Source organism: Ornithorhynchus anatinus, chromosome 5, assembly GCF_004115215.2.
Source record: "Ornithorhynchus anatinus isolate Pmale09 chromosome 5, mOrnAna1.pri.v4, whole genome shotgun sequence".
Lineage (NCBI taxonomy): Eukaryota > Metazoa > Chordata > Mammalia > Monotremata > Ornithorhynchidae > Ornithorhynchus > Ornithorhynchus anatinus.
The window spans coordinates 91,121,723-91,134,660 of NC_041732.1; the positions used below are offsets into that span (position 1 = coordinate 91,121,723).

General features: G+C 55.4%; 1 protein-coding gene across 8 annotated transcripts in view; it reads right to left on the reverse strand.

The window, feature by feature from the left end:
* Nucleotides 1-12,938, reverse strand: part of LDLRAD4 (low density lipoprotein receptor class A domain containing 4) — a 365,789-nt gene that overhangs the window by 15,656 nt on the left and 337,195 nt on the right. The window contains exon 1 of one of the 8 annotated variants that reach the window (XM_029065143.2): nucleotides 5,186-6,204. The exons of the other annotated variants lie outside the window; for them this stretch is intronic. Coding sequence (XP_028920976.1) covers nucleotides 5,186-5,255 — 70 coding nt within the window. The 5' untranslated portion in view covers nucleotides 5,256-6,204. Of the gene's footprint in view, nucleotides 1-5,185; nucleotides 6,205-12,938 lie in introns of those variants that run through there. 8 annotated transcript variants of the gene reach the window in all.

The window sequence follows — 12,938 nt, forward strand, 5'->3', positions numbered from 1 at the left end:
TTTGCTGCTGTAGACAGGGAGCTAAGGTCCGGGAAGAGAGTGACAATTGAGCATAACGGCTTCTTCCGCCAGGCCGCGTGTGCAGTTCAGAACCCTGAGGGGCGGCAGAGCTGTGGGGGTCCGGGGTTCTCCTGGACAGGATCATCCCCAAGGCCCCCGGGCCGGCCAGCCAGTCTGAGGACCCATGGGCTTCTGGAGGAGGACATTCTCCAACCTTTGAGACTCATCCACCCAGGCTACCATAGCCCACGCCCCTCCTCCGCTCCCCACAGGAATCCTCTATTTTCCCTCAGCAATTACATATATACAAATGGATTCAATTTTCCAGGGTATTTATTGCTCAGATTACCCCACTTGTAAATATTTTTAAATCTTTTACCCCATCCTCATGGGTAGGAAATGCGCCTCAGCTTCTGTTGGACTTTCCCAAAGGTTTAGTACAATGCACCACAACCAGTGGATGCTCAGTTAATACGTTCTTCTACTATAACTAGTAGTACTAATTTAGAGCTGGCCCAAATCCCTCCTGCTTTAGCGTTAGCCCACTTCCTCCTGTTTCAGAGAGGAAGCGTGTCTAATGGTCATCTCTGAGAAGAGGCAGGATCCACACTTAACCAACCAGCTCTTTTCCAGGCTAAGCAGTTCCAGTTTGTCAGGGACAGTGGCCCCAGAGAGCGGCCGTGTTACGGGTAGGGGACGCACGTAGGGAGGCACAATTCGAACAGGCAATCAGTCGCCCACGATCGCAGCCACCCCACCGCTGGGGTCAGCTAGCCTCTGCTCCCGGGGATCTGGGGACCCCCAACCCAGTCTGGCTCCAGCTCACGAGACCAGACCGTCGCATCGGAATGGGGGAGAACTTCCCCTCGGCCTCTCAATCCTCTCAACCTGATCCTGGAGAAGAGGAGGCCAAAACAGAGGAAAGACCCCAGACCCAGCTGGAGCCGAGGGGGCCAACCGGCACAGCTCCGCGGGCAACAAGCCGGGATGAGGAGGGGAGGGGTGGATGGAAAGAAACGACAACTAAGTCCTTGGGTCCGGACGTTGCTTTTCGTGGTGCGGCCCGAGCTGCGGAACGCGCATCTACTGCCTTGAGCTCCGATCCGCCTCCTGCTAAGATCGACACAACTCTCCGCAGTATCTCTCACTGATCCTCCCGACGGGAACCAGTGTACCCTAGTGGATAGAGCACGGGCCTGGGCGTCGGAGGACCCGGGTTCTAATCCCAGCTCTGCCACTTGTCTGTTAGGGAACCTTGGGCAAGTCAATCAATCAGTTGTGTCTATTGAGTGCTTACTGTGTGCAGGGCACTGTATTAAGTGCTTGGGAGTGTACAAAACAACAGTAAAACAAGCACATTCCCTGCCCGCAATGAGCTTACAGTCTAGAAGAGGAGACAGACATGAATATAAATTACAGATATGGCGTAAATGCTGTGGGGCTGGGGGAGGGGGTGGTGAATACGAGGAGCAAGTGAGAGCAGCGCAGAGAGAGTGGGAAAAGAGGAAATGAGGGCTTAGTCAGGGGAGAGAAGTGCCTTCAATAAGGCTCTGAAGGTGGAAGGTAGACGTCACTAGACTTCTCTGGGACTCAGTTTCCTCATCTGAACTGTGAGGTTTAAATGCCTGTTCTCCCTCCTTCTCAGACTGTGAGCCCCACGTGGGACAGAGACTGCGTCCGATCTGACTACCACCTACCTACCCCAGTGTTTAGTACAATGCTTGGCACATAGTAAGCACTTAGCCAATGCCATTATTATTATTTGATTCCTTCTGAGATTCTGGCTCCTCCCAAAGGCTTTCACAGGAAAAGTGGCCTCCTGAACCACAGCTCCCACCTTGGTCCTCATCCTCCAGCCAGTGAGAGGATGACCACACTTTGCTGGCGTGACCGGACCACGCTTTGCTCGGACCACACAGCCTTCCGCTGCAGAACTCCCCTGAGTCCCGGCTGACTGATCTGCCAGTCCTCCCCCTCCCTCCTTCCTCCTGTCTGCACTGACATCTTAGCGTCGGCCTTGGGGAGGCGAGGGGACAGGATCCCCCTGTGCCCAGCACCCCTGGTACTGCCACAAGTCGTCCGTTCTGTCCTCTGTCTGCCCCCCACCCCCCTCATTGGTCCCGAGGCCCTGGAGGAAGGCGGGGCTGAGCACTGGGCTGGCTTTAGACATCTGGGAAATGTTTGCCATCCCCTTCCGAACCTCACGCTTCAACCCCCAACACCGAGATCATTTCTCCGGGGAGGGCCCTGTGCCTGACCCATCCCCGGGCTTCTGGAGCTGAGGCCCTCCCTCCCGGCTCTCAGTTCACTCAGGAGTCCCTTCTGAGCCTATAATGATAATAATAAAAATAATAGTATTTGTTAAGTGTTTCCTATGTGCCAGGCACTCTACTAGCAAATTGGGTTGGACACAGTCCCTGTCCCACTTGGGGCGCACAGGCTTGATCCCCATTTTATAGATGAGGTAACTGAGGCACATAGAAGTGAAGTGCCTTGCCCAAAGTCACACAGCAGAGAAGTGGCTGAGCCGGGATTAGAACCCCTGACCTTCTGACTCCAAGCCGGTAGTGGACGCCGTGCTGCTTCTAGACTTTAGACTGTGAGCTCGTCGTGGGCAGGGAACGTGTCCGCTTACCGTTACATTGTACTCTCCCAAGTGTTTAGTACAGTGTTTTGCACACAGTAAGCGTTCCATAAATAAGATCGAATGAATGGATGTATGAACGAGAGGTGGGCACTTTTCCATTTGGAACCACTGCTTTCCCCCAAAAGGTCTGTACTCGCGGAGGAAATTGCCCCATCTGCTTACCGTCCGAAGCCAGCCTGCCTAATTGCCTGCCTGACTGACCATGGGAGGAGAGCTGGGACCTGGGTGGAGCCCCGGAAATCTGCCCGGAGCCCCAAGGCCGTTGGGTAGATAAGCACTTGGAATCCTTCCCTAGACCCATCCAAAGCAGGTTCTCTGGCGGCACAACCCAGCTTCTCCCCGGCTGAGAGGGAGTGGATGCGAGGTCTGGGGCCGCCACGCTGGACGAGAAATCCAGGGGTTTCCTCCTCTCGATCTTCAATCGCCTCTGTTTGCCCTGCCCTCACCCCACCCGCCAGTCTTGCAGCTGGGTGACCGTCCCTCAGGGATGGAGGCTGGAAGAGGTGTCTCTACAGGGCCTGGGGCCTCTCCCAGATCAGGTTAAGCCATGTTCTCGAAGGGAGAAAAGGGGAAATTATTCCCACTTTATAGGGTGGGAAACTGAGGCAGGTGATGCGCCCGCAGTGGTCCCAGAATCACTCCGCTTAATCTGTGCTTCAGAAACTCCGCTCCGTCGACCTGAGTGAAGCGTTCCCTCGGCTGACCTCGGGCCAGCGGCCAGAGGGCACCTCCTCGGCCGGGGGGCAGAGCGCGGCCCCGCGGACGGAGGGTAGAGGGCGGGCCCTGGGGAGCCGAACTGAGGAAGGCTCCACCTTGGCGGGAATCACTGGGCGTTTTGCCAGTCAGGGGTCCCCAGGGTCGGGATCCTCTCCTTTCTCCGTCCGGCACCTCCTCACCCCCCTTCCTCGGCTACTTACTAGCTTGGGGACCCGACTTCCTGGCCCAAGCCTAGAGTCTGGGGGGCAACCTCAAGGGCAACGCTGATGGGGGCCCCTCAAATCATTCCTACCCCTGCAGTCCAGAGCAAAGGGTTCTAGGACCCCGGGGACAACCCTGGGCATCCGATACCGAAAGTGGCTGAAGGGGCTCATTTCAGCCAGGAGAACTGCGCCGTCTCACCCACGAGATACCACAAGTGTTTCAAGATTTCTACACGGGTGGCGGGGGCCGTTGGGGGGAGAGGCGGGGGGGGAGAGGGGGGTAGGGAAATGCAGCTGAGAAAGGAGACCATTTTGAAGGCCCGGCAGGATATTCTGATAAAACCAGGGTAGGAGGGTAGGGAAGTTGAGGGTGGGGGGGCCTGTGTTCCAGGGATTACGCATCCTCCAAAAATGAATCCCCCTTCTGTGGGAGCAGGAGAGGATTAAAAAAAAACTTAACAATTCACCAGATTTCCTTCTACAGGAACCATTTAATATTTCCCCTCATTATTAACAAAGAACTCCGTTTCAGTAGAAAATACAGAAGCACAATTAACTTGTGTTTATCAAGAGCTCAAGACAACCGATACCGCAGTTCCTCATATTCACACACACAGACACAAGCATGCACATAAACACGTGCACACTCACCTACACGCATGCACGGAGACACGTGTACATAAATGGATACACACCGTCTTGCACATCCACGAACACGCCCAGACACCCAGCACGCAAGGGCAAACGTGAACATCCAGATACTTGGGCACACGGAGACCCACGCGTGTGCACGGGCAGCCGTGCACGCATGCGTATGCACAGAGACACACACACGCGCGCGCATGTATAGGTGTGTGCACACGCACGCACACACAGACCCAGGTCTGCAAAGGCACATGAAGACTCAGAAACCGAGGCACACACAGACGCACGTGTCCACATGCACGCGAGTGCTTACAGACATATGCACACCCAGAGAAACAGAGGCATTCACGTAAACACACACCCATTCATGCAGACGTACACACCCGTACCCGGACGATCACATATCCCCAGTGGGCACAGGCCTCTCCTCTCCGTTCCGCAGTTATCTACACCAGTGAGCCGCAGCGGTGTCTCCAGGGCTCTCCCGCCCACCTATCCTGCCCTCGGAGGCCCTTCCCGAGCCGGGCCGCTCTCCAGCCAGTGGCGGGTGACGGCGACGGGTAGCAGACGCTTCCCCGTCCGGGAAGGAGCCGACCCGTGTCCGGGGAGTCCGGCTCTCCCGGGGCAGCCTGGATGGGGTCCTTGGTGCCTTATGCACTGAGCCGCTCCCAAAACAACGAGGGAATAACTTTGGAGAGTCTGGACCCCCACACCCGGGGTGGAAATTCTGGCCCGGCCCTTCCACGAGGCCAAGTTTCACACCCCTGGGGACCGACCCTCCTATTTACTTCTTCGGGATCGGGTCCCCCGGCCCTCCGGCCCCAAGGGCCCTGGCTCCAAGCCCCCCGGCCCCCCGTCCTCCCCGGCCCCCGGCCCTCGCTCTGCCAGAAGCCACTCCCCCCACCCCTGCACCGTGGAGCTATACAGCGCGCCCTCACCAGCAGCAATTGACCGTAATTGACCGTAAATGTACCTTTTCTCAAAAACAGGTCTTTAAATTGAGCCTCCTTCAGGGCGGTGCCGTTCAGGTGATCCCTGGACATATTCGGGTTCCCCGGGATGGGGGGTCCGGCCGCCGGGCGCCCCCGGGCGCCTTCCACCGTATCGGCCGTGCTTTCCGGCTCCCGCGAGGGTCCCGTCCTCCGGCGGCGGCTCGGGACGGCGGCCCGGGCCCGGACCCGGCTGGGCGCGGGGACTGTCCTCGGCGACGCTCTTGCTCTCGTGCCACCGGGTCAGCGGGGCCCAGCCCAGGTGCTCGGCTCCGAGGCCGCGGCCGGGACCGCGGGCAAGGGTTTCCGACGAGCAAAACTGCCGGCGGGGGCGCCGGCCGCGGGCGACGGGACAGGGAGCCGAAGGCGGCGGGAAATCGGATCGGTCCGGGGCCTCATATCTTCAGACCGGCTGAAGGCACTTTTGGGTTTGCCAGAAATCTATACAGACTCGTTCTGTGTACCGTACATTTAAAGCCATATCTATAAAGCGCCGGAAAGGATCTAGACACTTCCTCTTTTTCCGTCAGGTTCATTTTGTGACAGTTTAATAGCAAATCAAACACGGCAGGAGAGCGGGGAAGAATCTGCCAGTCCCTCCGCAACCGTCCGTTCCTCGACCCCCTTCCGACGGACACCGCGGCGGCCGGGTCGGGCTTGTGGAGAGGAGGGGGAGATGGGCCGGAGCGGGGGGAGGGGGGAGATAAAGAGAAATCTTACCAATCCACACTCACAAACTCAGGCCCCGCTCCTCAACCGGGACTGGTCAAAACCCGAACCCTCCCTCACCATCAATTCTTCAGCGCGGGCTGTGTCATTCTGGGCCCCAGGGCCCGCACCCCCTCCCTCCGGCCCAGTGTGCCCGACAGGCCGGCCCTTCGAGCCGTCTCTGCATCTCCCAGAAGTCTGCAACGGATGGGAGTCGCTCACACATGCTCTTTTAACTCAGCTCTGTATTGGAAACTGTCGATGTCATAACCACACAAGGAAACAGTTTCTCTCTCTGCTCCCTCACGCTCTCTCTCTCTCTTCCTTTCTCTCTCTCTCTCTCTCTCTCTCTCCCCCCCAACCACCCACAGACACACGCACGCAAGCACACACACACACACACACACAAACACACACACATACACCCCTCCCAAATGCTGGCACCAACGTTTGCCCCACACAGGAGAAGCTTTTACTGAGTAACTGGAGGAAGTCTGCAGCCCCGTTCTTTCCGACCGGCGACCCCTTCCTGAGCGGACACGCCTCAGTTTTCCCAATCCTTTCAGCTGCAACAAAGACAGCTAACATGATTTCAAAGAGAAAATGGGGATTTAATAGAAGCCAAGTCCGCAGCCTACAAGCAGACTTTTCTTTTCGTACTTTGCTCCAAACACCCCATTTCCTTCTGGAGCCTGAAGATTTTGCTTCCCATTGCGGATTCTCTTGGGATTCAGCCCCCGGGGGCTGTGGGAAGAGACTCTCCACGCAGACTGGGATCGGGGCCCGGCCCTTTCCGGGGGAAGGAGGCAGGATGTCACGGCCTCGGCCACAAGCCCGGCGCTGGGCCCCAAAAAGCCTTTGTCCGTCCGCGGGCAAGCGGGAGCGTCTCTCGGGCTGGGAACGGATCCTCCAACCCCGGAGTTGTCGAATCAGAGCTAAACCTTGCCCCTTCTACAGAGCGGGTGGGCGGCACAACGGGACCGTCGGCCACCCTGCCCGCTGGCCCGCTGGCCCACTGACCCACCCCACGACGCCCCAGCGGGCAGCACCGCCTGGGCACGCCGGCCTAAGGCCACGTCTCGGAGCCTGGCTGGGCCCCTCTTGCTCTCCAGGAGGAAGTCCCCGGGGGCCAAAAAAGGTTTTCGCATAAAATCGTGCATCTTATTTGCATCCGACGTGCAGAACCCCGTGGTGCCTCTTCCGCCGTTTCCTGGACGGGCACTGGGTCTGCTGTCGGGTCGCTGCCTTAATGGCTGGCTTGTCTCGATTTCTCTCTTCACTCTTCGTGCCCCCTCTCTGCCCCAAATTCCCTGCCCCCGGCTTCCGAGTCGGAGCTGGGGGAGACAGCCCGGTAGGGAGGGGAAGACCCGGCGGCTACGGAAACTCGCGCGGGCCGGCCGCGGCACCCGGGCCCGGAACCCACGAGCCCCCACGGAGAACGGCCTCCGGAGACTCCGACGCCCCACGGCTGGCGGTCCCCGGGACCCTCTACCCCTGCCCGCCCCCAGAGCCCACCCTCCGAGCCCGACCGGACCTCGTCACCGGACCGCATCGGGTCTCCTCGCTCAAAAATCACCACCTCCCCCTCGTTGGATTCCCAGCAGGGATGTATTGCCCCATTCCTGGCCGTAACTCTTGGCTGCTTGTACTGCTTCCCGTCTTGGCCCGGCCCCGAACTCCAGCCTTAGGAAGCACAGGCAGCTCCAGCCCCAAGCCCCGCTGGAAGAGAGACGGCAGGGCCACTCGCCAACATCTTGGTGTCTGGGCGCTGCTCACCCTCACGGCAAGGGGCCAGAAGCGGGGCCCCATTACGGGTGCACTGGGAGCGTGTGTGTGTGCCTGTGTTGTGTGTGTGTGTCCGCACACATGCGCGACAGGCTCCCAGCAGCAGCCCACGCAGAGATACAAATCTCACCCTCAGTCAAATCGGGATCAGCTTAACCATGTCTCTTACTGAAGTCACCCGGTTACTTCTTTCCCAATTTGTCCGACCCCTCGTCACCCCTCCTTTTAAGCTCCCCACGGGTCAGGGAGAGACACCCCATCTAGACTGTAAGTTCGGGGGCAGGGAAGGTGTCCGTTGTACTCTCCCGGGCTCTGCACACAGTAAGCACTCAATAAATATGATTGACTGACTGACTGATTGACTGATCCCTAGTGGCGTCAACCCAATAGCTTCTCTTGCCACCTAGCTTTTTTTCATTTGTTTCCTGTTTGCACTTGGATCTGATTCCTTTAAGCCCTTGGTTTTCATCCCCACCCTCAGCGCCCATGTAATAATAATGTTGGTATTTGTTAAGCGCTGACTATGGGCAGAGCACTGTTCTGAGCGCTGGGGTAGATACGGGGTAATCAGGTTGTCCCACGTGAGACTCGCAGTTAATCCCCATTTTACAGATGAGGTAACTGAGGCCCAGAGAAGTGAAGTGACTTGCCTACAGTCACACAGCTGACAAATGGCAGAGCCGGGATTGGAACCCATGACCTCTGACTCCCAAGCCCGGGCTCTTCCCGCTGATCCATAATATATTTTAATATCTGCCTTCCCCGCTAGGCTGTCAGTCTTTTAGGGGCAGGGAATAATAATAATAACAATGTTGGTATTTGTTAAGCGCTTTCTATGTGCAGAGCACTGTTCTAAGCGCTGGGGTAGATACAGGGTCATCAGGTTGTCCCACGTGAGGCTCACAGTCTTAATCCCCATTTTACTGATGAGGGGACTGAGGCACCGAGGAGTTAAGTGACTTGTGTCTACCAACTGTCGTAATCCACCTTCCCAAGCGCTGAGAACATTGCTTTGCATATAGTAGGCACTCAGAGATGACGACTGATTGTTTCTATTTTTCTCAGGGTTTCGATCTGTACACTCATTTACTATGTGCTCCTGGTAGACCGGAGCCCCGGCCTGCTACCGGCAAATACGTGTGGCATGTCTTCTGTCTTCCCCTTGAGGGCAAGTGACTCGCGTTTTGCTTCTTGTTGTCCTTAGTGCTTAGCACTCTATAAGCCATCAGAAAATATCACTGATTGGTCGTCTGAGGGACGATACCCAAATCTGTGTTCTTATAGGCCTAAAAAAGCAGTGAGGCCTAATGGTAAAAGCATGGGTCTAGGGGTCAGAAGACCTGTGTTCTAATCCTGGTTGTGCCACTTGCCTGCTGTGTGACCTTGAGCAAGTCACTGAACCGTGCCTCAGTTTCCTCATCTGTAAAACGGGAGTGAAATACGCGTTCCACTCCCACTTGAGCGCTTTCAATGTGCCGGGCACTGTACTAAGCACTGGGGTGGACACAGGCAAATTAGGTTGGAAACAGTCCCTGCCCCACATGGGGATCACAGTCTTAATCCTCATTTTACAGTTGAGGTAACTGAGGCACAGAGAAGTGAAGTGACTTGTCCAAGGTCACCCAGCAGACACGTGGTGGAAGCGGGATTAGAACCCAGGTCCTTCTGACTCCCAGGCCCGGGTTCCTTCCACTAGGCCACGCCGCTTCTCTCACAGCAGGCAAGGGACGGAGCCAGCGTTAGGAGTTAGAATTCCGACTCTCAGGTCCACGCTCATCCCACTAGGCCCCACCCACCGCCCCACCGCCATGCGTTTAGTGCACAGAACTTGGCCCAGAGGGAGCACTCATCAAAGCGATGAACACAAACAATAATGAAAGCTGTGCCTGTTCTGCAGGATGAGAGTGCTGTTATATTGAGTGAAAAAGCACTGCATTTTAAAAACCAACTTCACAGGACTTTCCCTGGAAAGAGTAATGATTGGGAGTGGGTGGGTGGGCTGCCAGGCAACACCCCCCCCCCCACCCTCCCTTGGAGTAAGAGGTGAGCGCCCCAGGCAGCGCTGACTGGGACGATGTTTAGGAGAGTTCCGGGGTGACCAATACCTCGCCTCGGCTAGGGGGGGTGCTTCCAGAGGAGGTAGGGGAGGGCCAGGCCCACATTAACCTGGGTCATACGCCGGGCTGGTGAGGCAAAAATCATACAGGCCCTGGTTCCTGTCGGCATCTGATGACATTCCCCAGATCTCCCCACTTTCAAATCCCTCCTAAAAATCACATCCCCACCGACAGGCCTTCCCTGAGCCCTCATCTCCCCTAGCCACCCTCCCCTCTACGTCAACTATGCCTACGGCTGTGTACCCCTTACGCGCTTTGATGCTCACCCCAGCCCCACAGCACAGACGTATATATCCTTATACGCTACCAATCCCCATATATGTAATTTATTTTAATGCGTGTTCCCCTGTAGACTGTAAATTCCTTGTGGGCAGGGATCACATCCGCCAACTCTATTGATTGGACTTCCCCTAGTGCTTAGTCCGGTGCTCTGCACACAGATAGCGCTTAATAAATACCACGGATCGATCGACTGGGAGAGCGGCAGGCCGAGGGGCCAGCCACGAAAATGCCGATCTCATCATCGGTTCCTACGTCGGTGTGGGGACCGCTCCTTCTGAGTTGAAAGAGGCCTCTTTTTGCTGTCGTTAATTTTTCCGAAATCCGGGAAAACGATAACAATGATTTTTTACCACCGGAGCAGAAGTGTGCGGGAGGGAAGATCCTGTTGAATATAAATATACACCAACACTGGCTTGATGGAAATGTCTGAAAAACCAAGCTTGTATTTGCAACAAAGAAACATGGCCTAGTAGATAAAGCATGGGCCTGGGAGTCAGGAGGCCCCGGGTTCTAATCCTGGCTCTGCCTCTTGTCTGCTATGTGACCTTGGGCAAGTCATTAAACTCCTCTGTGCCTCAGTTAGCTCATCTGTAAAATGGGGATTAAGGCTGTGAGCCCTATATAAGACAGGGACTAAGTCCAACCTGATTATCTTGGATCCACCCCAGCATTTAGTACAGTTCCTGACAATAGAGTAAGTGCTTAATTATTATTATTATTATTATTATTATTAGTGCAAGCAAGCAGCACCTTGAATTACCACTCTACTCCGGTCTCTGCCACTAGCACGGTAGACCTGTCCATCAGGTCACGTACATATGTTCATATCTGTAAATTATTTATTTATATTCATGTCTGCCTTTCCCTATATACTTGTAAGCTCGCTGTGAACGGGGAATGTGTCTGCCAATTCTGTTGCACGGTACTCTTCCAAGCGCTTACTACAGTGCTCTGCACACAGTAAATGCTCATTAATCCATCAGGTTAAGGAATACAGGGTGGGGCCCCTAGCCCGATGACCAAAAACCCAAGGACTTCTCAGAGTCCCTGGAGAACCTATCTGTTCCCATGCCCACTGTCGTGGTCCTGAGAAAGCAGGAGAGCAACCTCACCTTTATTAAGAAAATTGACACCATCACGTGTGAGCTCCTCAAAATCACCCCTGACCCTCCTCAGTCCCTCCCCTCTTCTGGTCCCCTCTTCAACTCTCCCATCCTTCCCAGCAGTACCTCTACAGGAGATCTCTCGTCTCCTCTCAAAAGCCACCCCCTCCACATGCACATCTGACCCCATTCCTTTGCACCTTATCAAAATCCTCCCTCCCTCCCTTCTTCCCTCTCTAACAGCCATCTTCAACCATATGCTCTCCAGTGGCTTCTTCCCTGTTGCTTTCAAACATGCCCATCTCTCCGCTATCCTAAAAAAAATCCCTTCCTTGACCCCACGACTCCCTCCGGGTGTCGAACCGTCTCCCTCCTACCCTTCCTCTCCAAACTTCTTGAGCGAGTTGGCTATACCCGCCGTCTCAAGTTCCTCTCCTCCAATTCTCTCCTTGACCCCCTCCAATCTGGCTTCCCTTCGCTCCACGGAAACCGCCCTCTCAAAGGAATAATCTCCTTCGTGTCAAATCCAGAGGCTTCCACTCCATCCTAATCCTCCTCGACCTCTCAGATGCCTGCGACACTGTGGGCCACCCCCTTCTCCTGGAAACATTATTCGACCTTGGCTTCACTGACTCCGTCCTCTCCTGGTTCTCCTCTTATCTCTCTGGCCATTCATTCTCAGTCTCCTCTGAGGGCTCGTCCTCTGCCTCTCACCCCCTAACTGTGGGGTTCTCGCAAGGTTCAGTTCTGGGTCCTCTTCTATTCTCCATCTGCATTCGCTCTCTTGGAGAACTCATTTGCTCCCATGGCTTCAACTACCACGTCTATGCGGATGACACCCAAATCTACATCTCCAGGCCTGATCTCTCTCCCGCTCCCCAATCTCTCATCCCGTCCTGCCTTCAAGACATCATTACTTGGATGTCCTCCGGTCACCTCAAACTTAACATGTCCAAAACAGATCTCCTTATCTTCCCACCCAAACCCTGTCCTCTCCTTGACTTTCCCATCACTGTAAATGGCACCATCATCCTTCCTGTCTCACAAGCCCATATCCTTTCGGTCATTCAACCCACATATTCAATCCAAATCCTGTTGGTCCCACCTTCACGACACCGCTAAAATCCGCCCCTTCTTCTCCGTCCAAACAGCTACCATGTAAATACAATCCCTGTCTTATCCCGCCTGGATTACTTCATCGTCCTACTTGCTGACCTCCCAGCCTCGTGTCTCTCTCCACTCCAGGCCATACTTCACTGTGCTGCCTGGATTATTTTTCTACAAAAACATTCAGGACATGTCACCCCTTTGCTCAAAAACCTCCAGTGGTTGCCCGTCCACCTCTGTATCAGACAAAAACACCTCACCTTTGGCTTTAAAGCACTCCATCACCTTGCCCCCTGCTACTTCACTTAGCTTCTCTCCTACAACCCAACCCACGCTCTTCGCTCTTCTAGTGCTAACCTCACTGTGCCTCGAACTCTCCTGTCTCACCAGCGATGCCTAGCCCACATCCTGCCTCTGGCCTGGGACGCCACCCCTCCTTAAATCCGACAGACAATTACTCTCTCCCCCTTCAAAGCCTTACTGAAGGCGAATGTCCTCTAAGGGGTCTTCCCAGACTAAGCCCCGTTTTTCCTCATCTCCCACCCACTTCTCAATCACCGTTACTTGCTCTCTTTGCTCTTTCCCCCTCCCAGCCCCACAACACTATGTACATATCTGTATTTTATTTATTTGTA